The sequence below is a fragment of the Rousettus aegyptiacus genome, unplaced genomic scaffold (genome assembly GCF_014176215.1).
Source record: "Rousettus aegyptiacus isolate mRouAeg1 unplaced genomic scaffold, mRouAeg1.p scaffold_m13_p_1, whole genome shotgun sequence".
NCBI lineage: Eukaryota > Metazoa > Chordata > Mammalia > Chiroptera > Pteropodidae > Rousettus > Rousettus aegyptiacus.
In genome coordinates this window covers 42263145-42290717 of record NW_023416284.1, presented here as the reverse complement: position 1 = coordinate 42290717, position 27573 = coordinate 42263145, and the positions used below count along the sequence as shown (strand labels likewise).

The 27573-nt window shown below is 33.0% G+C and overlaps 1 protein-coding gene and 1 pseudogene across 5 annotated transcripts in view; one reads left to right on the top strand and one right to left on the bottom strand.

The window, feature by feature from the left end:
- ATG4C (autophagy related 4C cysteine peptidase) overlaps positions 1 to 24808 on the bottom strand; it is a 75743-nt gene extending 50935 nt beyond the window's left edge. Inside the window, exons 1-5 of one of the 5 annotated variants that reach the window (XM_016140388.2) lie at positions 24454 to 24808; positions 20586 to 20648; positions 10636 to 10706; positions 5681 to 5824; positions 2158 to 2241 (exon numbers count right to left, since the gene is read on the bottom strand). In XM_016140388.2, the coding sequence (XP_015995874.1) occupies positions 2158 to 2241; positions 5681 to 5756 (160 nt within the window). In that variant the 5' untranslated portion in view covers positions 5757 to 5824; positions 10636 to 10706; positions 20586 to 20648; positions 24454 to 24808. Of the gene's footprint in view, positions 1 to 2157; positions 2242 to 5680; positions 5825 to 10635; positions 10707 to 20585; positions 20649 to 23413; positions 23794 to 24407 lie in introns of those variants that run through there. The other 4 variants (XM_016140383.2, XM_016140384.2, XM_016140389.2 and 1 more) reach the window with 4 other exon arrangements.
- LOC118604482 lies at positions 19204 to 19322 on the top strand (annotated as a pseudogene).
- Positions 24809 to 27573: the final 2765 nt, after the last annotated feature.

The following is a 27573-nucleotide window of genomic DNA, read 5'->3' as shown; positions in this document are numbered from 1 at the left end:
TCTATGAAATGAGTATCATCAATACTTAGGGAGACTAAATAACTCGTCTAAAGTAACAACTAATAAGCAAAAAGAACAAAAATTCAAACCCACATATATTTTACCCCAGACTCCATACTCTCCTCTGCCTGTAAACAAATGACATAACTCTTTAGCATAGTATTCAAGATGCTCCTTTGATCCTTTTCAGAATTCTCTCCCATGAAAACTACACTGGACATCTCTATTTCCTAAATATATCTCATTGCTATTGCTTTCATCATGCCATTCTATTTAACTAAAATGCTTCCCTTCTTTACCCATCAACTCTCTACTCATCCTTCAAGAGTTTTGATAGGACTAAATGAGTTAATATATTTAAATCACTTAAAATACCATCTGGCACATTATATCTACTCAATAAATGTTAGCTGTTATTACTAAAAACCATTTATAAGCCTATAGAAAATTGGTTGATAAATGACATACCAAAGTAGGTCAACGAAAATGAATAAAATACTCACACTTTCTCTCCTTCTTCCCTCCTCTCACTCTCACACACGTACACACACACAAAAATTAACACACTCACACACGCAACATCAAAGTTGTACAGTATAAAGAATGCCAGTATTAAAATAATAGATGAATGCATAAAGAAGATATGGAAAAGATGTAGTGGGTATGTGTGCACATGTGTCCGTGTGTGTATATACAGTGGAATATTACTCAGGTATAAAAGAGAAAGAAATTTTGCCATTTGCAACAACATGAATGGACCCAGAGGGATTTATGCTAAGTGAAATACATCAAAGAGAGAAAGACAAATACCATATGATTTCCCTTATATGTGCAATCTAAAAAATAAAAAATGAACAAATAAAACAAAACAGAAACAGATTCATAGATACAGAGAACAAACTAATGATTGCCAGAGGGGAGGTGGATGAAGAAACGGGTAAAAAGAGCGAAGGCAAATAAGAAATACAAACCTCCAGTTAGAAAATAAAAAGTCACAAGGATACAATACACGGCATAAGGAAAATCATCAATATTAGCAAAATAACTTTGTATGGTAACAGACAGTTACCAGACTTATGTGGTGATCACATCATAAGGAGTATAAATGTCAAATCACAATGTTGTACACCAAAAACTAATATAATATTTTATGTCAATTATATTTTAATTAAAAATGAATAAATAAATAAAATAAGACATAGTTTTAGTTTAAATTTCAGCTCTGTCATTTAACACCTGTGTGACTAGGGACAAATTATTTAACATTTTTCTAAGCTCCTACTTTCACGCTCATAAAACAAGGATACCTGAATCTATCTTCTAGGCTTGTTGTGAGGTTTAAAGACATTTCCCAAAGAGCTTAGCATGATGCCAACACACAGGAGGCACTCAATAAATGGCATAAATTATTACAAGAAATATATGATCGTTATTGAAAAGATGAACATATGTGGACATATGCTCATTTAACATTCAGAAACATCAAAGTTAATTATTTCAGAAACTGTAGCATCCTTAAGAATTGGAAAATTTATCATTTTTCATTTAACTACGATAATACTTTTAATTATTTAACATACACTTTAAAGTTATCATCAGAGAACCAGATAAAGAATATTAAGCTATCAATTAAAATATATTTTACTTAGCACTCACTTAGTCCAAAACTATGAGGGATATAACAAAAGATGATATGATCCTATCCCCAATAAGTTCACAAGAAACCCAAAGTATATAAATGGCAGTATATTATGTTATCTAAAATATAGGTTCTTAAAAGAAAGATGCCAAAACCTAGGCATAAAAAATAGAATGGTGGTTGTTAGGGGCAGAAGGGTAGAGAGGAATGGGAGTTACTGTTTATGGGTGCAGAGTTTCAGTTTCACAAGATGAAGAATTATGGAGATGAATGGTAGTGACGGTAGCATTAATGGTAGCATTAATTACTAATGGTAGTAATTAATACTACTAAATGTAAACTTAAAAATGATTAAGGTGGTAAATTTTATGTCGTGTGTATTTTACCACAATTTTTAAAAAATGAAAGTAAAAAAACAAACAAAATGTGCCAAAAGTAAATAATCTGGAAATCAAATAATGAAAAGTTATACAAATGTCTACGAAGATATTTAAATGCATTACAAATTTTGCACTTACCTTCACATTTAAAATGGTAACATTTTCCAAGCAATAATACAGGGGAATTTCTACTAAAATATGTCTTTGTTTTCAAAACCCAACCTAAATGAGAAAAGAGAAAAATTGTTTTGCAATAAAAGGATTACAGACTAAAGGTCTAGCAGTGTTTTCTTTTATTTAATTACAGATCATCAATTCTCAACTATGGAAGTGCATTTTTTGCAAGAATAGCAAAACATTTGGACAACGAACCGAAAAAAAGGGCCATTTATGCTACTTTCAAATATAATGAAATTTTATAATCATATTCTATCCACTTAGGGAACATGAGAGAGAAAACATTTCAATGTGAATTTATTTTCAAACAGGTCACAATGTTCTTATGGTATAAAATTCGAAAGGTACAAATTCTACTCCAGTTTCCCTGACAGCAACCTCTTTTCCTAGAAGCAACAAATATTACCAATTTCTTGTATTTCCTTCCATCTCAGATAATTAAAGGGTCTAAAGTATTTGAATACTCCAAAGAAATAATTCGAGTAAAAGATCCTATCGTATACTAGTAATTATGATAAAGGTTGATCTCTTAAATATCCCAGGAAATCTGTCATAACCCCACAGGGCTGACCAAATGAGGATCTCTGAAAGTGGTGTATAAAGCTTTCAGACATCCTCATCTCAGTTTTCTACCTCCCGATCCCCAATCCCTACATTTAGGTTTAGTTGCAAACTCTAATTCTTCCAATTTTCTACCTACCAAAACTATGTCTAAAAGTTAGTAAATACCATGTTGACCTTTTATAATGCCACTAATAGTTCTCAATTTCCTGAGAAAAGTGCTTGCCCATTATATTCCTGAATAGTCCCAAGTATATAAAATTCCTAACTGCTAATGGTAGGCTTAAAATCAGCCCCTAAAATCCATGAACATATATATAGAAAGAACCTGAAATTGGGACCCAGCAGGCTTAGAGTTGGTCTTAAATAGGCTATTTGCCATTTTATATTTAACCGAGTTGTTACAAATTGAGAGTCAGTAATTTTTTCAAAGTGGTCCCCTAAAGTACTTTAATACAAATAAACATGAAAGAAAAAACAAACAAAAAATATGTATTTATAATGAAGATGATGCAAGTATCTGAATTTGGTGATGAAAAAGAGAGTGGAAAGTCAAATACACTAATTAGGCTTTCATTAAACTTCACTTGGATTACTGCAATACTCTCCAAATGGTTTCTCTGCCATCAGCCTTTCCCCCACTCTAGCATATGCCACATATCACTGCCAAATTAATCTCCATGGTTCAGTTTTGATTAGATAACTCTTCTACTCAAAAGCCACCCACAGTGACTTATTACTTACCAGATTAAAACCTCTCCAGTACTAAACTTTCCACAATACGATACAAATTACCTTTAAAGCTATCTTTTCCACTACTTATCACCTATTCTCAAAGTGGGCTTTCAAATTTTATAAAAATCTCAAGTAATCAAGAGAGTGTAGTACTAGCATGAGAACAGATATCCAGGTAAATGAAACAGAATTGAGAGTTCAGAAATAAACCTCTATATCCACGGTTAATCGATTTTAGACAGGAGCATCAAGAACATTCAATAAAGAAAAAACAGTCATTTCAAAAAGTGGTGCTGGAACAATTAGATAGCCACATACAAAGAAGGAAGCTGGACCTCTCTCTCTCACACACAAACATGTAAAAATTAACTTGAAATGGATCAAAGACCTAAATATAAGTTCTAGCTACAACAATAAAACTCTTCAAAAGAAACATAGGTATAAGTTTTGGTGATCATGATTTAAGCAAGTTTCTTAACTATGACATCAAAAGTAAAAGCAACCAAAAAAAAAAAAAATAGGTAAACTAGATATCTTCAAAATTTAAAGTTTTATGCTTCAATGGACTCCATCAAAAAAGTGAAAAGACAACCCCAGAATGGGAGAAAATATTTGCAAATCATATATTTCTTAAGGGGTTTTTATCTAGAATATATAAAGAACTCTTATAACTTAAAAATAAAAAGACAACCCAATTAAAATGGACAAAGGATTTGAACAGACATTTCTCCAAAGAATATATGTAAATAACCAATAAGTACATGAAAGGATGTTTAACATCACTATTCATCAGAGAAATGCAAATCAGACTCAGTGAGATACTTCACACCCACTAGAATGGCTCTAAAAAAAAAAAGGGGTCAGTAACAAGTGTTGATAAGAATGTAAAGAAATTCAAAGCTTCAAACATATGGATGGGAATGTAAAATGGTGCAACCACTTTGGAAAACAGTTTGGCAGTTCCTCAAAAAAGTTAAACTTAGAGATAACAAGATCTAACAATTCTACTCCTTGGTATACATCCAACAGAAGTGAAAACGTATGTTCCACAAAAGCTTGTACACGATGTTTATAGCAGCACTTTTAGTATTAGCCAAAAAGTAGAAACAACCTAAACATCCATCAACTGATGAATGGGTAAAGAAAATGTGGTATAACCATATAATAAAATATTATTCAGCCATATAAGGGAATGAAATGCTGATATATACATGGTACAACATGAGTGAACTTTGAAAACATTATGTTAAGTGAAAGGAGTCAGACACAAAAGACCACAAGTTGTATGATTCTACTAATATGAAATGTCCAGAATAGGAAAATTCAGAGACAGAAAGTAGACTGTTGGTTGCCAGAGGCTAGAAGGAGATGGGAAGGAATAGGGAGTGGCTGCTACTGGGTACGGGGTTGCTTTTTGAGGTAACAAAAATGTTCCAGAATTAGATAGTGATAATAGTTGTACAACACTGTGAATATACTAAAACCCACTGATTGATACACTTAAAAATGGTACATTTTATAATATGTAATTATATCTAAAATTTTTTTTAAACTAATGTTCATAAATTTCAAAATGTAATGGCATGTTATTAACAAGTTGTAACTGTCTAAATAGCTGGCCAATACTTCCAATGAACCTAGTGTCAAATGTTAATTGTGTTTTACCTAAATTTGCAATATCAAGGAATTTTACTAAATTTCATCATTCCTATTTTATGGCTATGAACTTCTTCCTGTTAAAACCGGTTCTGCTCAGTATTTCTCCATTTCTGAAGGCTTCTTCATCTCCAATCAAATCAATGTCTGCAGGTACTTCAAGGATAAAGTTGTAGTTATTGGCTTGTGAACTTTATACTGTTTGCTTTGTGTGTTCGATCTATTTTGCTTGCTTCCTGGATCATACATGAGATTATCTGAAATTGAGTCTAAAAATGGAGATATTACCATCACCTGGATAAATTCTATCTGCATTGGAATTTTTTTTAAAAGAACCATATAGTTAGTTTGAGTTTCTAAGCAATGTTTATGATATCTGGGCTCTTTCTTCAGGGGATATCCTTATCTATATTCCTTACAGAAATATTTCATCCAATGAGAACCTTAAACAGTTGTCAGTGACTTAAAGAAGATGATACACATCTTCAAATATTTCTTTGTATTTAAACAACTTTTAAATCATGATACTTACTATATTTCATGTTGTTCCAAGCAGATATAAACTTAGTTTTTAGCTTGTCAACTTCTTCTGTTCCTGTGGCTTCCATATTCAAATTTTAAATAAAAAGCCATCACTCGATTGCATTCTTCTAAAGAGTTTAATCTTTTGTACTGACTAAAAAAAAATTAAAGAAAAACAACTAATAAGTACATATTACATGGTACAATACTTGCTAGTTATTTAAATGATTAAATAAAATTTGAACCGGAAATGAGCAAACCAATTTCTCATTTTACAGAGTAGAATACAATATATTCTATAAATGTTTCAATTACAAAAAACATTTCATTCCAAATATACAATAAAAACTATCACACAAAACCAAACAATCATCTCTCCCAAGTACGCATAATTAAAAATAATACAGCTTTTAGTGCATGTGAAACTATTCAAGATTTGTTTTATTTGTAATTAGAGAAGGTGACTTGAAATCTTATTAAAAATGACTATCTTCAAAATAGAGACTTTCACTCATACTGGTTAAGACTCTATTTTCATATAAGGCTGAATTGTATTGTTTTCTTTTTTAAATTAAGCAGTTTCCTACATTTCCTTCCTATCTTAATACTGCAGAATTATTTTAATAGAATAGCTTAAATTTACGACACAAAATGTTTCTTTAAATAAGAACAAATGTAGCTCATTAGTGTTTGTTTTATAAGTAACTTGAGGGAAAATCGAGATGTGTGCTATAATCTGAAAGAGGAACAAATTCTAACTGAAAATGCTTGAGCTTATTTATAGTAATTCAGAGAGTTTACTTTTCAAGAAAAGAAAGCTACACAGAACATAACCCTTTTAGGGTTATAAATATCTACTCAAAAGTAGTGATGCATTCATTTCTCTAACAACAGACATTCCATTTTTCAATATGTATTAAAAGCTAATAATTATACATTACAACTGAGGCAGGAGAAAGTCTCAATTAGAGGCTTAAAAGAATTTAAAAAGCCAATGTGACTGGAGGACAGAAAGTCCAAAAAAGTGGCATTAGATATGGCTAAAGGGCTAGATAGAGGCCAGAACACACAGGACCTTGAAGATCATACTAAGAACTTTCTTTATCCTAAAAACAACTGGTTTCAAACAGAAATATCAGAATCAACTTCTGTGGGTTTGTTTGACTCCAATAGAAGCAAAGAGAACAGACTGAGAAAGGACAAAGAGTACGTAGTAAGAGTTTACTACTATTGTACAAGACTAGGAGAGAAATGATAGTAGCTGAAACTGGAGCAGTGGAGATGGAAAAATAAGGACATATGAGGAAACAACAAAATTTCAGTAAGTCCTGGTGATAAAATGGATGTGGAAGGTGAGAAACAGGGATCTATCAAAGATACACCCAGGTTTCTGGTCTGTCAAACTAAATAGTTTGGGCCAAACATTGAAACAGAGAACATTAGGAGAAGGGAAGGTTAGAAGATCATGAATTGGATTTATATGGAGTATGAGATGCCTCTGAGAGATATGGTAAAGAATTGTTATTTATTTAATCATTTGATAAATTATTGCCAGGCACTATTCTAGGCAATGCAGATAAAGCTCAAAACAAAGGTAGTGAAATACAGCAGGTCCTCAAATGGCCATTTTGTTCAACAGTGTTTAGTTATAATGTTGATGAGATGCTGTAGGAACTTCACTTTTGTTTACATCAATTAGCCTATGTGAAAGCTAGTCTCATTATATGTCATTTTGCTTAAAGTTGCGGAAGCTATTGATATCATGAAGTGAGGATTTACTGTACTTGCTGTCATGGAATTTACATTCTAGATATACTCTAGAGAGGACAAATAGGCAATTAGATATATAGACCTAGAGCTCAAAGGTGAGTTCTAGGCTAGAGCTATTAATTTGAGGACTGCTGGCATACAACTGATAGAGCTACAAACATGTTCCTCCAGTTCTGTCTTGTTCATGTTTGCAGCCCCAGCCTTGAGGAAGATATTCAAGGCCCTTCATGAAATGATGTCTGCCCAGTCACTCAGCTTCCTGTTTTGCCAATCCCTCACATCTACCATATACTAAAGACATTTTTAATACCAATATTAAAGCATTCTAAACTGGACATGGTGTCTGATACCTCTGTGCCTTTGCATGTGCTATTCCCTCTATCAAAAATGCATTCCTGCTTACCCTCATTTTTTGACTACCTTATTAACATAAGTCCCTAAGATCTATCTTAAGTTTCGCCTCCTCTGATAAGACTGGTAAGATTTCTATCCTCTTCCGAACCTCAAACTAAGACAGATGCCCCTCCTCTTACCTGTCATAGGATCTTTCCTCTATTACAGCATTCATCACACTGGATTAAATTATTTGTTTCTTACCTATATCTTATATACTAGACTGTAAACTTTGTGAGTGTGCTTAATTTCTGCCTGGCATGTGATTGGTTCTCAAAATATGTTTATTAAAAGAAATCAGTGAACTGATAAATTAATGAAATATAGATATATCACTAGTAGTACTTTTTACCAGCTATAATTAAAACTTTAACTGGCAAGTAAAATAAAGAAAAAGAAAGAAAATTTTTCTTTCAGAAAACTGCATAATCGAACAAAATTTGTAAAAGCACGTAGGTAAAAGGCTTATAAAATGAGTGAATTACACATAAGACATGCACATGATGAGTTGTATATCAATTAAAAATATCTCCAAAGAGCCCATTAAAATGGGAAAACATCATGCACAATCTAAAACTTTATGTTTCATATGATACTGGCAGGGGGGCGGGAGAAGTAGGGAGGGTTAGAAAGAAATACACCAAAATGTTGACAATTTTTTCCCTAAATATAAAAGCATGTTTAGTTATTTTTATACCAGTATTGTCTACCTTTTCCAAGTCTTATAAAGACAAAACATGTATGTAATTTTTTGAATTTAAAAAGTTTACTTTTAAAAAGCCACCATGATAAACACGCAATAGAATATATAGATGTCAAATTAGAATGTACACCTGAATATTATATAATTGTATTAACCAATGTTACCCCAATAAATTTAGTTAAAAATATATATATATATATATGCATAGCAAACAGATATGCTTATTTACACTTATGTGAATAGGCTATATATTGCCTAATATGATGAACAGGGTGTTTAGAACATACAAATTGAAGAACAACAAAATAGGGTGACTTCTCATTCCACCCTTAAAGGTAATTTTTAAAGTAATTTTTAAGTGTTTAAACACTTTATGGCTTTATGGATTATAATTATCAAATTTAGAAATTGATGGAGAAGGAAACAAATTTGGTGATAAATCTATATATCGATAGTTTTTTTTCACCATGTGCATCATGGTTTATAAGTACACTTTTATGGCATAGGGATGTTGTTGAAATATAGCTTATAAGCATAGATAAATGCTTGTGTTTGGAGTTAGTTAACTCCAAAAACTGAAGCAACCTGGCTCTATCACTTAAAAACTAAGGCCTTGGGCATATTACTTAACCTCTTTTAGAGACTAGCTTTTTTGTTTTTGTTTTAATTTTTTAACCTTTTAATTTACAGTTTTTATCAATAGTCTTAATTTTTAAAGCTGTTTTAAGCTCACAGTAAAATTGATCAAGAAGTACAGAGTTCCCCTACATCCCTTTCTCCACACACACACATACAGCCTCAAAAAAATAAACAAGGCACCATGAATCTTCTAACTCCAAAATATTTAAAATAAGAGACTGTATGTGTACATATTTTCTTCCTAAATCAGAAAGAAGGTGAACCATAAGGAAAACTTTGGTTCAAACAGTTCCCAACACCAGCTAACAAGTGTACTCTGGACAGTCTTTAGCAAAAGTGTGAAAGTCAAGATGCTTTGAAGTGGGTGGAGAAAAAAAATGAAGACAAAGTGAGACATTTTGTACAGGGAAAGTCTGTATCTTAAATAATGACTCCTAAATAAATAACGAAGGTAAGATGCTGTGACAGATACAGATATTAATGAGACAAATATACTTGACTCTTCATTAAGAATACTTCTATTGCCATTGTTATATAGATGAGAACAACAAAATTATTATCATAAGGTCAAACTAGTTAAGCCGTTCCTAATTTAATAATTCAATATAGTTACTTTTTATATAAGTAAATTCCAATCTTTTATAGACAGAAACCTACTTTATTTCTATAACAAAAATTTAAATAGCTCTAAAAATCCTAACTTTAGAGCAGAGAGGAATTTGAAAGGGGATCACTTGAACCATGCTGGAAGGAATTATAAATTGAAACACTTTTAAAAAGAATGCCCAACAATTCCAACTGAAGAAAAGATTTGCCTTGCAGCATATTAAAACATATTATAAAACTATTATTAGCAATTATTATTATTATTATTATTATTAGCAAACGATAACAGTGAATAAAACATAATAGGGAATGCAGAAATAAATCCAAGTATATTTAAGAATTTAGTACTTGATATAAGATATATTTCACATCAGTGAGAAAAGATGGCTAATGTAATAATGCTAGAATACTAAGCTAGCCAGTTCAAAAAATAAAGCTATATCATACATTATAAAGTGTAGATGGATCAAAGAGCTAAATGCAAATGCAAACACATGGCACATGTGCACATACTACAAGGAAGAACTGATTAAAATTTTTTTAACAATATTGTAGAAAAGGCCTTTCTTAGCATACATTGCAAAACTAGAAATTCAAAGGAAAACGTGATTATGTAATAATGAAATTTCTGTACAGGAGGAAGAAAAAGAAAAAATTCTATCTAACAAAGGTGAGATACAATTCATTAACTAGGAAAAAAATTCAATACCTATTATACAAACAAAGTGTTACTGTTCCTAATATACAAAGAGTTCTTATAAATCAATAAGAAAATGAAAAACCCAAATGAAAAATTAGAGAGGTATTCTAAAAGAAAAAGGCCTATAAACATATGAAAATATTTTTAACCTTACCAGATCGAAGTAATGCACATTAAAGGAACGTCATTATTTTTTCATCGCCGCAGGAGATGAAATTGGTGAGCCTGAGGAAACAAGCATTTTACATAATTATTTCTCAAATAATAAACTCCTCGAGGTCAGAGAATGTGTCTTGTTCACCACCATATCCTCACACATTACACATCGCTGTGGTAATAGACACAACCACCTGCTGGTGACTAAATTATGAGATATGCATACTATGGTGACATAAATCTATACTTATCACCAGAAAAAGATATCTAAGGAACATCAAAATATGTGAGGCAGAACTCATAAAACTGTAAAAAGAAATGCATGAGTCCACTATCAGAAATAGATAGATCCGGCAGAAAGAAAATCAGTAAAGAAAACTACGAATCAATATGAACACAGATGCATAAATCCTCAATAGAATATTAGCAATTGAATTCAACAATGTATAAAAAGAATATACAATACAACCAAGTGGGATTTATCCAAGGTATACAAGGCTGGTTCAACATTCAAAAATTAATTAATGTAATCCATTATATCAACAAACTAAAGAAGAAAAATTACAAGATAATATCAATAGATGCAGAAAAGCATTTAACAAAATCCACCACCCTTTCATAACAAAAACTCTCAGCAAACTAGGAAGAGAAGGAAACTTTCTCAATTTGATAATGAACATTTTTTTAAAAACCTACAGCTAACATCATACTTGATGTTGCAAAATTAGAAGTTTTCCGGCTAAGCTCAGGAACAAGGCAAGGATGTTCCCACTGTTTTTCAATATTGTACACAATGTCCTCACTAATACAGTAAGACAAAGAGAGAATAGAAAAGAAAAGGCATATGGATCAGGAAAAAACAAAATCGTTTTGTATGAATTGTTAATGTACGAATTCAATCGCTTTCCTTTATGCTAGCAATGATCAAGTGGAAATTGCAATTAAAAACACACTAGCATTCACATTAGCACCCATCAAAAATGAAATACTTAGGTATAAATCAAACATAATGTGCTAAGATCTATATGAAGAAAACTGCAAAAGTCTAATGAGAGATCTCAGTTAAGAACTAAAATGAAGAGATATTCCATGTTCATGGATAGGAAGACTCAATATTGTCAAGACGTTGGTTCTTCACAATTTAATCTAAAGATTCAATACAATCTCAATAAAATCCCGGCTAGTTATTGTGTGGATACTGGCAAACTGATTCTAAAGTTTATATGCAGAAGTAAAAGACCCAGAATAGCCAAAGAACAAAGTTGGAAGACTGACACAAGCCAACCTCAAAGCTTATTATAATGTTACATTAACCACAACAAGGAGATATTAGCAAAAGACTAGGCAAACTGATCGATGGAACAGAATAGAGAGCACAGATATAGACCTAAATAAATACAGTCAACTAACTGGTCTTTAGCAGAGGAGCGAAGGCAAAAATTAAAGCCAAGATAGTCTTTTCAACAAATGATGCTGGAAAAATAGGACATTCACATGCCAAAAAAAAAAAAAAAAAAAAAAAAAGAATCTAGACACAGACCATATATCCTTTACAAAAATTAACTCTGGAAGAATTGTAGACATAAATGTGAAACACAAAATAATAGTCCTAGAATACCTAAATGACCTCGAGTATGGTAATGACTTTTTAGATACAACACCAAAGGCACTATCCCCGAAAGAAATAACTAGCAAACTAAATCTCATTAAAATTAAAAATTTCTGCTCTGAGAAAGACAATGGCAAGAGAATAAAAAGACTAGCCACGAAATGGGAGAAAATTTTTGCTAAAGATATGTTTCATAAAGAATTGTTATCCAAAATATATTTTAAAAAAAACATTTAAAACTCAAAAACAAGAAAATGAACAACCTGATTTAAAAATGAGCCAAAGACCTTAACAGACACCTCACCAAAGAAGATGACAAGTAAGCATATGAATATATGCTCCACATCATACTTTGTCAGGAAAACGGATGAAAACAACGAGATACCACTACATACTATTAGAATGGCCAAGTCCCAAACACTGACAATACCAAATGCTGGCAGTGTTGTAGATCAATAGCTACTCTCATTCATTGCCAGTAGAAATTCAAAATTGTGCAGGTACTTTGGAAGACAGTTTGGCAGGTTCTTACAGAACTAAACTTTTACCATATGATCCAGCAATTGCACTCTTGCTGTATGACATTCTGGAAAAGGCAAAACTATGGAAACAGTAAAATAATCAGTGATTGCCAGGGGAACGAGGGAGAAAGGGAGATGAAGATAAGTAGTAGGTGGTACATAAAAGATTTTTAGAACAGTGAAACTATTCTGTATGATACTATAATTATGGATACATGTCATTATACATTTATCCAAATCCATAGGATGCACATCACCGAGAGTGAACCCTAATGTAAACTCTGGACTTTGGATGATAATGATGTATCAATTGTAGGTTCATTGATTTTAACGAATGAACCATTTGTTGACAATAATGTTGATAGTGGAGAAAGTGATGTGTGTTGAGAGACAGAAGGTATATGGGAACTATGTATACTCTCTCTCTCTGAATTTTGCTGTAAACCTAAAAGTACTCTAAAATACAAAGTTTGTTAATTATTTTAAAAATAGTAGAGCTATCCAAGGATTAGAGTGAAACAAAAAGAGCAGCATGAATATGATCTATGTATCTATATGCATATGTATTTTGTATATATATTCATATGCCCACCCACCAACCCTCACACACACGCATCAAACAATGTCTAGAAGTCCATAATGTTAAAAATGGAATCTCTAAGAAATGAAATATCATTTTTACTTTCTTGTTTCATACTTTATTTAAATTGTTTACATTGAGCCTCTTTTAAAATAAAATTATTCAAAAATAAATTGCTCAAATAAAAATTTCACATACAAAATTACAAATGTGCCCAGGTTATATTAAACTCTAACAAAACAATTGAAATTGCTCAACTAAGAAATCTGCAAAAAAAGACATTCTATTACAAAACTGCTAAGCAGCCTAGCTTATAAGAAAAATGCTGAGACAAAGTGCTTTTTCCTTTTTAAGATAAACAACTTTATAATTGTGGTTCTTAAAGACATTGAATTCAGCTATTTAGTCATGTAGAAAACTTTAACTTCCTCAAAGTAATTTCCCCAAAGCTGCTTTGGCTGAATAAAATAACTTAATTCATAACTTTATTTCTTCTCAAAATAAATGTGGTGAGATTTAGAAAGAGGAAAAATAAATTAATACTTGAATCCATTCAGTCCATTAAAATATTTTCTTTATGTTTATCTGAGATAAGCCAAAGGAAGGCAAGACAAACAGTATGCTTAGCTTAACTACAAATGAACAAAAAAACACAAATGAAAAAACCACAATGACAAGTTGTCTTAGTATAAAATGTTAAATATCATCACCCACAAATTCTTTCCTAAAGCTCTAATTAAAAAAAAATTAAATTAAAAAAAATTAAAGTTCATTGTCTATCCAAGTATAAAGTGAAGAGATACCCATTCATTATCCAATATATTTCAATCTCGTACAGTACCTAAAATACTTGGTTTGACTGTGCCAGTGATCAAACTGATACGCCAGAATTCTTGTTAGTTTTATGTAATGTTGGAAAACCATCAAAATAATACTCATCACAATTCCCACTTTTAGAAGAGATTTATGGTTTAGTTCTTAAAATGTTAGAGAAATTAATAACTTTTCTCAAGTAAACTTTACTAATGCATATTCAGCAAATCTTACCATCTACCATTCATTTCTGCTATTCACATTGTGACAAATCCATTTTTAATTAACAGACAGAAGCATTAAAGAGAAAACTCTATTTTCTTTTATCTCAATAAACATAGATAAAGCTACCAGATGAGGTTTATTACTAAACTTTATTGTTAATGATGTGAAAAGCAACGTGAAGACTAAGCAGAGTCCTTTTGGAAGGCACAGCTACAACATCTGATATGAAAATCATCGATTGAGACCAGCTGTCAATTTTAGAGAGTCACTTTTCTAACCATTACCACACATTAAAACAGTTAATAAATTACAAACTGATAAATGTAAAGGGTACTCAAATCAATGTCCTTGAAGGGCGGAGGAAGGTAATCAGCCTCTCCCATATGGCAAGAGAGAGAATGTTTTATCCACAACATATTTAAAACCAAGTAAAAACTCCTGACAGAACTTTGGAGACCGATTCTACAAAATATATCTCAGTCACATAACCAAAAAATACACTGCAGACTTCCAGGATTTGTGTATGCTTGGGTATCTTCCCCAAATGGTATCCTGCAGCAAGAAGAAATATACTGATTTACAATTTTTGATGTGCTTTTAGGTATAGCATCAAATAAAATTAATTGTGAGGTCTTCTCTTAAGTTTTTCCTCTACTGCAACCTTTTCTACCTACTTGCATTTTTAGTAACAAATATCAATTCTTTGTCTGACCCTAAATGTCTCTCAATATGTTGGTCTGTCGTCTCTATTCTCTTATTTCATCTCCCCGTTTCAGTTCCTTATTTACAGAAACATCAATTATTATATCTATTTCTATTCCCTCCTTTTACCTATACTTGACAATCTTCTGTCTTCATGCAATGTACTTTGTGTTTGGTTTGTAAACCCAACAGGCTTATTAAAAAAAAAAGTGGTAAATATGAAAAAGAGAGCACTGGTAAATTTATTTAGATTGTCCCTTTCAGAACTAAGGGTTAGACAATGTAGATGGCAATAAGAGACAAAGACGAAAAGATTAAGAAAAGGTATAGCAACATGATAAGGGCAAGACACATATGTTCAGAGCCTGGCTTTTAAGAGAAATAAAAAGCTGACAGCAAAAATATAAGAAGGTAATTTTGCCTCAAGAATACATCTTATAAACATTGTTAAGATTCCTCAGGATCACATCCTCTAGTTAAAAACACTAAATCAATGCATAGCTACCTTATAATGATGACATAAATAAAATGTACTATTTATGTGTTCTCTTAAATCTAAAAAGTAAAAACATCTATAGAAGAAACTAAGTACTGAGCAGACATTCACATATGACTTATATATATCAAGTTTCTATAGGCAAAAATCTCCACTGTGCAACACTGAGTATTACATGCTCACAAACTGTAAAGTTGTCTTCATAACCAACCTAAATGGGATACAGAGAGTTTAAATGACCTCAATCATTTACTTGAAGACTACAAGAATTATTAATGATATCTGGGACATTTTAAGCATTTCTCGATCTTATCTCTAAGAATATAATATTTACTACAGTTTGATAAACAAATTTTAATTATGTCAGGATCTTAGCAACTTCTGATGAGTAACTCTGAATGTTTGCAGACTCTCTACTTTATTTTTTTAATTAATTTTATTAAATTTACTGGGTAACATTGGTTAATAAGATTATATGGGTTTCAAGTAAACAATTCTATAATACTCTATCCGTATATTGCATTGTGTGTTCACTACCCAAAGTCAAGTCTCCTTTCATCATCATATATTTGACCCTTTTTACCTACCCCACTCACCCTGATTTCCCTCTGGTAACCACCATACTGCTGTCTGTGTCAATGAGTTTTTGTTTATCTTGTTTGTTTATTTATTGCTTTCTGTTTTATAACCCACATGAGTGAAATCATATGGTTCTTGACTTTTCCCATCTGACTTAACAATTCTGTTTGCAATTGCAACAAAAAGATTAAAATACCTAGGAATAAACTTAATAAAGGATGTGAAGGACTTATATACTGAAAACTACATTACTAAAAGAAATTGAAGAAGACATAAAGAGATGGAAAGGTATTCCATGTTCATGGACTGGAAGAATCTAAGAATTAAAATGGCCATATTACCCTAAGTGATGTACAGATTTAATGCAATCGCCATCAAAATCCCAATGGCATTTTTTAAAGAAACAGAACAAAAAAAATCAGATTTGTATGGAACCACAAAAGATCTAGGTCAAATCATTTAATCAACAAACTTAAACTCTATAAGAATTAAAGGATGTCAGAATATCAGAATTGAAAGGGAACTTACAAAGCATCTGGTAACTAGTAAGCAGTAATATTAATAACAGTTTTTCACCATTTTCCCACACAATACACTCTAATCTACCAGTAATCGCTCCTCACCTACAGTACTTGGGATGGGGAGTAGTCGTCAAAGAAAATGTGTAAATTTGAAAAACTGAAAAAAGTATCACTCCATACCCAGGAATCTGATCTGCTCTCTGGTTCAGATACCATAATTACTGAGTTCAACCATTCATTTAGTAGTGAGATCTTTATGTACAACCTTGCATATTCACCCAGCCTCTGGGTGAACACTTCTAGAACAGGGAGCTAAATCAGTACTTAACAAGCTTTGTACTGAGCTGAAAATATAAGTTCAAAAGCCTGATAGTGTTTTAAACTATTTTTTTTCTACCAATATAACGGTCCTAGAGCAGCGGTCTCCAACATTTTTGGCATCAGAATCTAATGCCTGATGATCTGAAGTGGAGCTGAGGTGGTGATGCTAGTGCTGGGGAGCAGCTGCAAATACCAATGAAGCTTCACTTGGTCATTGGCCACTCACCTCCTGCTGTGCAGCCTAGTTGCTGACCAGCCACAGACCAGCACCAATCTATGGCATAGGGGCTGGGGACCCCTATTCTTGAGTATCCACATAACTACATGATACTGGCCAATTTAAAACAACAAGACTTGCTTGAAAGACATATGGAAGCAAAAGTCTGTGTCATTTAATTTCCATTAACTGGTTGGTCATCGGTATGCCCTTTGAAACTAATCCCTCTTCCATCTGATAGCCCATTACATATTTAAAGACACACCTCCTATTCCTCTCCTCCATTATCTCTTTTCCACATTAAATATTCTCAATTCCTTCAATTAGTCACAAGACTGTTATACAGGAGTGGCAACAGCAGCCTCAATCAAGGTACTGGTAAAGGATAAGAAATAAGAAGACATAAGCAACAAGCAGAGATAGTAGAACTAGCAACATCAGATAAATATACAAAATGTTTATAACCTCACATACAAAGATTTCAGGTGTAATGGATAATGATGCCATTAACAGAAACAGAGAGCCCAAGAGGAGGCTAACGAGACGATGAGGAATTCTGTTTGAGACACTGATTTTGAGGTTTGTAACAAGTAAACATGGAAAAGCTTTTTTCCAAGTCCCATTTAATTAATTACTCTAGCCAAGAAAAAGGTATGCCCATATTATTGAGACTAGTAATTACATGTCATTTAAACATAAAATATCACACTTATTTATTCAGTAAGTATTTGAGTGGTTACTTCTATAAGGTACTATGAGAGATACAATGAGCCATGAAACCAGTTCCTGTCCTCATTAACCTTATATTCTAATGAGCAAGATATTTATAGCTAATTAGAACTCAAGACCACATATGGTTGACTCATAATAGAAATGAAAAGTGTTATAATCAGTAAGAGAAAATATTTTCCACTTTCCAATGAGACTATTCACACATGAAAAATATCACAGGGTAACACAAAACAAAGTCACGACTGGCATTCTTCAAATACAAATATAAAAAGGACATATAAATAACATAAATCTTTCTATTCTGGGTGTAAATACAGGAAAACACTAGCCATATTTCTAAGGAATGAGTTAAAGTACCCTAAACAATTATGTCTATTGTTAAAGATTAATGCTTGAATTGTATCATCAGTCAAAAGAGCATTGTTTAAAATGTACACAAACACAATTGTTTTGGGTTACAAGTGGAATTGTTTGATGTCATTTTTCCCAACATTTCTCATTTTAAATAGTATATCAATTTGAACATAGAGCTACAAGTTTAAAACCTTACAAAAGTAAAAACTGTATATTCTCTATCTGATATAACTGTTCTTGAGTTCTCTATAACTATATATTATGATACAAATTATTATGTCTACTTTCGTAGTTTTACAGATAACTGATTTTATAGAGTCTATTAAAAAAGTTTAATAGGAACTTAACTATATTTTAAATCGATAACACAATCACTGAAAAAATTCAAATAATTTTGAATACTTACTTTGACTATACATCTTTAATGGGATATATTCTAAGGACATAAAATGGCTATACATATATATATTCACTTAAGAAATCTGTTATAACTATCAGTAAAGTAATTCCAAAAATATATTAGGGGAGTCAAAAGTTATACTTGCATTTTTGACTGCATAGGGGTAAGCACCCCTAACTCCTGCATTGTTCAAGGGTTAACTGTCTTGTCAATGCCCAAATCTTGGCTTCTAAGTACCATTTCCCACTAAAATGAACCAGTGCTCCGGAGCAAAATAGCTGATTCCAGGGCTTGAACAGGGAATATACAAAGTGAGCTTCAAATATCTCATTGTGCAAAAAGTTAAGAATGTGCCCAAACACCAATGTGGGCATATGCAAAGGCCACAGGAACCAGCGTGAAAGGACTAACCAAATTTGGGATAATTCAATCATCAATAAAAATAGTAACAGGTTATAACACAGGGGATAGATTTTTTTAAAAAAAAAAAGAATCCATCTACAGCCATGCCACCCTGAACGTTCCCGATCTTGTCTGATCTCAGAAGCTAAGCTGGTTTGGGCCTGATTAGTACTTGGAAGGGAGACCACCTAGGAATACCAGGTGCTGCAGGCATTAAAAATAAATAAATAAAAATAAAAAATGAATGAATGAATGAATGAATAAAAGAATCTTTGGATATATCATGATACTAAAATAAAGGAGAGAGGAGGAATAGCTCTTCTTTAAAGAAGAGGATAGCCAGCAAATGTGTACGAGGACTGAGAGAACTGGAAAACCACTATTTGGCAACCACCAATGCAATGATGATGCAGGCAAAGATCATCAATGGTTCTAAAAGCACGAAACAGAAAAATAAATTGTTGGAAAACAAAATACTCAATGATCTTAAAGTATCATCCCCACAAATTAATTAAGCACAAAAGGAAAAAGATACTTGTAGAATATATAAATCTGGCTAACCCAAGTGATCGATTTTAACATCACCAATAATGGGAGAAATGATCATTATGTTACTCCTGATGTGATGAAATGGAAAGTTTACAATATCCCCTATGTAATAGTCTTGAAAAAAACTATTTAACTGAAACTGTGAGGAAACAGACGAATTTATTTTGTGAGCCATTTTACAATACAATTGGCCTCAACTCTTTAAAAATGTCTGTCTTGAAAGACCAAAAAAAAAAGAAAGAAAGAATATTGTACCACTCTTTCAACTTTTTATAGGTCTGAAACTTTCAAATGAAAAAAAGGTGGGAAAAAGTGTGGAAATTAACTTTAGAGCAGCTGATCAGACTTGTAAAGTCTAACTACCTCTGCGCTCTATCCATAAGAGCTAAAAGCAAGTACAAAGTTCAGAAAGGTTTGGCTAAAAATAAAAATAATCTTAACAAATAATAAGTAATTAAAACCAATCTAACATTAATTTCCTATTATAGCAGTAAACTAAACATAATCACTGATAAGAATCTGTGAAAGATGTTGTGTGGTAACTTATATAGTAGTATGATTGCAAATAAACAAAGCCACCTTATATAATATTTTCTCCAACTCCAAATATGACTATGAAACAAATATTTTCTCCAGTTGAGCTCTATTAGCTATAAGGAACTCTAAATTTTAAATGTTGTCAAAAAAGTCCAGATGGCCTCGGACCCCATATCACGATGATGATGATGATGATAATAATAATAATAATAATAATAAAAAACAAACTCTGTACCAAGAGTTTTGTTATGTATATATATCATCTCATTTAATTCTCACAACTCTGTAAGACAGGTATTATTATTATCCTCATATTATAGATTTTTAAAAACAACAAAGGCTTAAAACAGCTTCTGCAAGGTCATACTACTAGTAAATAGCAAAACACACCTTGAATCCAGGTAGTCTGACTCCAAAGTCCATGTTCTTTGCTCTACACATGCTACTGCTTCACTATGAAATGTAAAATTTAAATAATAAACAAATTGTTTGATTCAATATTGCCAAAATTACACAAAGGAAATATTTCAAAGAAAAATCGAAAACATCTCCTTTTTTCTCTAATACACTTTTATATATACATATATACCAACTGAATGAAGTTAAAATTTAACTGCCAAATCCCAAGTGAAAATAAAGATGAAAATATAATTCTTACTCAGTTACCTATTCATATATATGGTTGAATGTTACCTATAAGTTCAAAACAAATACCCTATTCACTCAAGAAAAAAAATACTGTAAAAACTTGTTTCAGGTACACCACTCCTCAAATACACTTAATAAGTAAACAATGACATAAAAGAAAAAAATGAACAATTAAGAAATTAACCCTGAACACTGATGTCACAATAAAAAATATGTATTAACAAACAAAGCATGTCCCACCAAACCTGGTCATCTTGCAATGTTCTCTATTGCAGTGAACTATACCACAGTCCATCCAGTGACATTAAGCCAAAAACCTAGAGGTAGCAGATGGCACCTTCTTCTCCTTCATTCCTCATATCTAATCCATCATCCAGTGCCACCTCCTAAACACCTCTAAAATCCATTCACTTCTACTTATCTTCAATACCACTTTGTCCAAGCATATTATCACCTCTCCCAATCCCACACCCTTCTCCCCTCTGTAATCAGTTTTTCCTCTGTATTACACCAAGTACTTCTTCATAGCACTTACGACAGCTGCAACTCTGTTTCTTTGATGGAAACTGTTTTGTGCCTGCCTCCCCTCTTATGCAATATGTTCTATGAGGGCAGAAACTGTATTTACTGACTACCACATGACTGTGGCCTAAAAGAGTACCTAGTTAATAAATGCTAAATGACTGATTGTATATCAAGGATCACAAATTTATAAATAGCTTGCCTCCCTCCAAAAAAAAAAAAAAAAGTGGTTATAAGGCTCACTAACCATCATAAGAAGTACCTTATTTCATCATTTCTAGATCACATATTTTTACATTTTAACTCTGAAACTGAATACATCTTACAGTTAACAATCTTTAATTGTAAATTTCTTTTTCATAGCAGTTCATAAAATAATAACATCTTAAAATTTAAAAAAAAAAAACCCTCATGATTTGATAAAATAGGAAAATCTACAATACACCTAGTCCACTCAGTTCAAACATGGTAATCTAGCTTTCCTCCTCCTTTGGAAACCACCCTACTCCAAACATTCAATAATTACCAGAGCCTACTGGTTCTTTCACCAACAGCTATTAAATCCATTCCATTCTTCCATTCCCATTACAATAACACTAGATCATCTAATTCCTCATTGCCTCATAGCTGAGCTCTTGTTTCAAATTCAATCAACACTGTGCACCTACTACATGCAAGAAACTGAGCTACAAAGCAGTCCAGTTACCTGTCCTTCCTTCTAATCTCCCCTACAATCCAGAATTTTGTTCATTTTATGACGCAAACTGGAATTACTTTCTACCCAATTTCTACCTACTAAATCCCTACTTATACTTAAGTACTATGTCAAGTCTCATCTTCATCAAATCTTCCCTAATCTCTTTTAAACTTTAACATTCTAAAACACATAAAATCTAATGCATATTGGCTATATTTTCTGCTTCTTGTAGGCAAACTTTACATTTCATATATTCTGTTAGACCGCAAGCTCCCTAAGAGCAGGGCTCTTATCTGTTTTGTTCACTGTTATATCCCCAGCACCGAGAAGAATATCTGGTATATAACAGCTGCTCAGCAAGTATGTATTGAATTAATGCTCTTTATAAATTCTCAGGTAGAGAATAAACCTTTGCAGCTATGTAAGCCAATCTTCACAGTGGGGAAAGTCAAAAAGAACTGGCCTAAATAACTTGAATTCTTTGAGCTTCAGTTCCCTCATCTGCTAAATGTAAATAATGTTCAATAGCTCACTGAGTTGTTATAAGGATTAAATTCAATAATGCTTTAATAGTACAGACCTGAGGGCAAGCAGATGCTCTCAATAAATGTTTTGATTATTTTGTGTCTATAGTCAAATAGTAATAAGTATTTAATAAATGCCTACTTAACTGAATAAAATCTCAGGAAAAGTATAAAAAGTTTGAGTAACATCAAGCCTCATCAGTTATCCAATAAAGAATTCTATGAGTGAATTAATTCTGAAATATTTACATTTAGCCCCAAATACTAAGCATGGCTGAAACCATTCCTGATTAAATAGGAATAATCCTAATTTGACAGGGTTACAGGTATTAATATTTATATATTAGTGACACGCATAGATTATATTGGACTGCATAAAGAAAAACAATGATTTTACTACCAGAATTTTTATAAGGTAATCATTAGAATAGAAGAAAAGTTGCAAACTTTTGAGATACATGGCCCCGCAAAAGCCAGGAAGTACAAAAATCTCTCTCTACAAAACACCAGTTAATAGTATACAATGTTATTTTATCAGACCTATCAAAATATACAGAAATCCTTCATAAGCAATTACAACAAATAAATCTTTCGATATATTTGCATTCATTTTACAAAAAAAAAAAAAAGAACATTAGGTAAATGGTTTTTAAACTTTTTACTAAATAATTCCAAACATGGGCTACTTTTTAACTTTAAACAGTTCCCAAAATTTTACAGGGAATGAAGTGATAATTCAATACAGCATCAGATTATTGGACTAATTAGAAACTCTTTATTAGGGAAGAAGTTTTATTACTTTGTAAATTGAAACATACAGACTTTACCTTTCAAAGCTTTTCCAATCCCTCTAGGTACTTTCGATGACTAATAATCTAATTAAAAATCCCTTGCAGCCAAGGAGGAAAGAGTATTTCCTTGCCTATCTGCTACTGACAGAAAATCATTGCAAAATTCTACTGGCGACATAGGTTCCGAGTAGGAAGAGAAAAAAAAACCTAAATAAGTAATCCAGATACAAAGAGATGTAGGATGAGGTATTCTCCTCTAACTAAAGGTTAGCTGCGAACTCCCTATGGGAAAATAGTCGATATAAAATGAAAACGTAAGGCAAAGAAATCTCAAGAAACATAAACTCAATAAGCAGAGTCATGCTAAGTTGACCACTGACGTCTTTCCTATTCACTAGTTATGATAAGAGTGTATTCGAGCCTCCAACCTAAAAAGCCCTTTGACGTGGATGGAGGTGGCAGAGTTGAGAGTGAGCGAGAACGCAGTAAAGTGATTAAAGGATGTCTGAACGAGAAAGCCTTAAGAAATTCAGGTGAGTGTGTTAAGGTATGAAGCCATAAAAAGGCCCAACTAGAGGGAAGGAGATAGGAATGAGAATGCTGAGATCTCAGGGATCCGATTTTTTGGTTTGTTTGTTTGTTTGTTTTCCCTTCTTTTCTTCAATGGGGAGAAACTGGAAAGGAACAGATGTGATAGCTTAGGGGTCGCGCCTACAACATCTAAGAAAAGCCACAAGGAGAGGAGGAACAGAGGGGAAACAGTTGCTCACAGGAAGGATTATGGTTGCCCTGGAGCCCCCAGAAAGGGCAAGGAGTCCGAAGACAACACTAGAAAGGCGAGATGAGGGAGGAGCCAAACTCTCAGGGTCCAAACGGTTGGCCACAGGGTCTCCGATGATGGCAGCCTTCTCCCACCTTATACACCTCACCCTACCCCGCCGCCCACCGCCAAGAAACCCGGTCATTTGTGTACCACGTCACTAATTCCCAACCTTCTGCCGACTTCCCTAGCCTCAAGTCGATCCCTCACCGAAGCAGAACGCGAGAAGTGTAAAAATTGTGCAGGAGCCACCAACCGGGGAAATGTTCCAGCTCTAGCTCACGCCGCCACAAAAACAGCCCGCACACACGCAGACACTGCGACCTCAAGGCCGCCGCTGCCACAAGCACCTCGGGCTCCGCGGCCACCGTAAGAAGAAGAACGGCCTCTCCTTCAAACCCAATAGGTCAACCGCTTCCGGGACACTAAATCCTTTGGATTGGCGGCAGCGATCGCAGCTGCTTAGGGGCCCATTATTCTCCGCTGACTTCATCCATCCCTGTTTCCCCAGGCTCGCCACCCCTAACCCCCTAAGTCATCAATACGGCAAACGCAGAGCCAAGGGAAAGTATCCATCAGTAAGCGATGTCTCTAATAAACAAACCACATTATACCGGCCGTGAGTTCCTGTTGAACAATTGGACTTCCACTCCCAGCATGCCATGCAACACTACGACAAGTCTCTGTCGCAGAAACTACAAGATCCAGTCTGCAGTGCGACCCTCAGTCTTCGCTCAGTCTCCAACGTCTGCAGACCCCAAAAGCGATTTCAGAGGCCCCATTAAATCTCTTAGACTAGTGTAGACCTTCTTACCAAGCCACTTTGGTAAAAATTGCAGTATTCCTTCCTATCCTGTTGCGAAGGTACTCTAAATCAAGAGGTAATTGGGACTAAAGGTAAATACAGACCAAATATCAAGGAATGTGTGCACTCATTTTCCACTTTGAAATTATTTTCAAGGATTGAAAAGACAGTCTGCCAACGCTTTTTATGAAATGGAAATTTTTATCCTCGTTCATAAGGGATGTTGAGAGAAATACTAAATTATTGCAAAATGTAATCCTATGCCATTTTTCAGTACTATTGAAACGACCACCAGATATGCCCTTCTTTTTCACAGGAAATTGCAGTGAGAGCTAGAAGTAAAAATTAGCAGTCTGTATTACCTAACTATGAAACCACATGGGAAAGAAAATCTTTCAGAATGCACAGTTAAAAAAGTTCAAAATTAAACTTGAAAATATTTTTAAGTCTCTTAATGTATTTAATGGTTTGAATTTTTTTTTTTATTCTCACAAAAACAGGTAACTGGGAAATATATTTTCTATTATATGTTAGGGTAACCAAGTAACTAAGAACATAAAGGATATATTAGCAAGATCATGAACATAACATTTATTAGACTGAGCAAATGAAAAAACTGTTTTCTTGCCTAATTAGATAGCCTGTGGTTACATATTTTAAACCACAGAACTCTGTTTTGATTTCTTAGGACAAATAACATGCATCTAAGAAGCTATCTGGGTCCCTTTTTATTATATCCGTTAAACTTGGATTACAAGAATGAATATATTTTATTTTCGATATTGTGCACTATCAGGCCATGAGAAAAAATGCTTGTATTCTCCAAATAAACTACATGGTACTTAAACAAAATAAAATTGTATGTATACCACAGATATTGGTTTTCTATGGATTTACAGCAAAACAAATTTTAATTGGTTATAAAAACAGATTAGAATAGTTTCCATTTTTACAACCTCGCACAGAAGTCACAGAGAGGAAATTATATTCTATAACACTGACATGACATCAGCTACCATACAAACTGGTTTCCAACTCCAGTGTGCTAAATTATGCAACACTAGCAAGTAAATATTTAAAATCTATGATCATGGAAAACAATCTGCTGCTTTCCATACTCGTGCACCAACACAATATGAACACAATGAGAGAAAACATTTCCTTTGGAATGATTCAGAGGTAATGATAAACTATAATTAGGTTATCTGCTATTCATAGGTATTTGTAGTAAATAAATACATAATTGCATCCTCTTATTAGGGGTGTTATTAAGGAAGCTTTACAATATGCTAAATATTTGATACACATATTTCTAAAGCAGTTTCAGTGATCAATTGGGTAAATGAATGTGGAAAAGAGTTTAAAGAATGCATAATTTATGTAACAGAATTTAGATTTTTAAAAGAGTTTTGCAGCTGCAGTGCTTAGCGACGTTCTCTCTAAATGTGTCTGACTTTCCAGCTCGGTCAATAGCTAACCACAGAAGAGTTAAAATTGGACAAGATGTTCATTTCAGTTCAGCAAATGTACCATGAGTGCTTCTAGGGGCTAAGGCAATACAGTCTGTTTCTGAAGCACAGGTAATTTTGATAATTAAGAAAGGTTTAACAAGAAATGAAAAAATAAGAAACTTTATCAGAATGGAAAACAGAAAGAAAAATATGTGTAACATCAACTTTAATAATCACTTATGGATTTGGTTAATTGGAACTCTATCATAGCTCATATACCTTCTAAAAGTCAGGAGCAGAATCTTAAGCATGTGTCTCTCTTAGCTCTAAGCACAGTACTTTGTACAGAGTGACTGCCTCTTTATAATTATATGCGGGAGTTCACAGTGATGACTGAGTCCCTGAAACTCCCTTCTAATTCATACTATGCAGTTTTAGTATGTTATTATTTTTAAATTAATAATTTGAATTATATAATAAAATAGCTATTAAAACCAGAATATTTGATTAATCAGAACACTACACTCAAAAATCATGAAGGACAGCAATTTACTGTTATGTGTGTGTGTGTGTGCGTGTATGTATATATCTCTAAAAACATTTATCTTAAGTGTCAAGCCCATTCTAAAATATCACCATATCCCAGGCCTACACTTTGAAAGTGTACCCGTCATTCTAATAGCAGTGATTGTAACAGAGCTCCAGATTTTAGTTAATAAACTTTTAATGCTTGACTTCTACCAAGTATACTTTTTATTTCCCTCCCAAACCCAGTGAAAGATGAAGCTTCTGTTTAATAAACATTCCGTGAATGCCTGATCAAGAATATTATTCTGAGATAAATTGAATTCAGCCTTGATAAAGTGAATACCTTGTAGACTTCTAAAGGCTAAAAAATTATTTTAGGGAAAAATTGGTGAAACCTGCCTCACTTCCAAGTGACATTATTACTATCACCTCTCCTATACCTTCAACTTCTCTCCACTTCCCCTTAACCTCAGCCTACAAACATTCACAGAATTCCTTTTCCTTTCATAGCCACATTTCAGCAAGTGCTACAAAGTAAACATTAGTCTTGAAATGCAACACAGGATCTATTCACAGCTAATATTTATTAAAC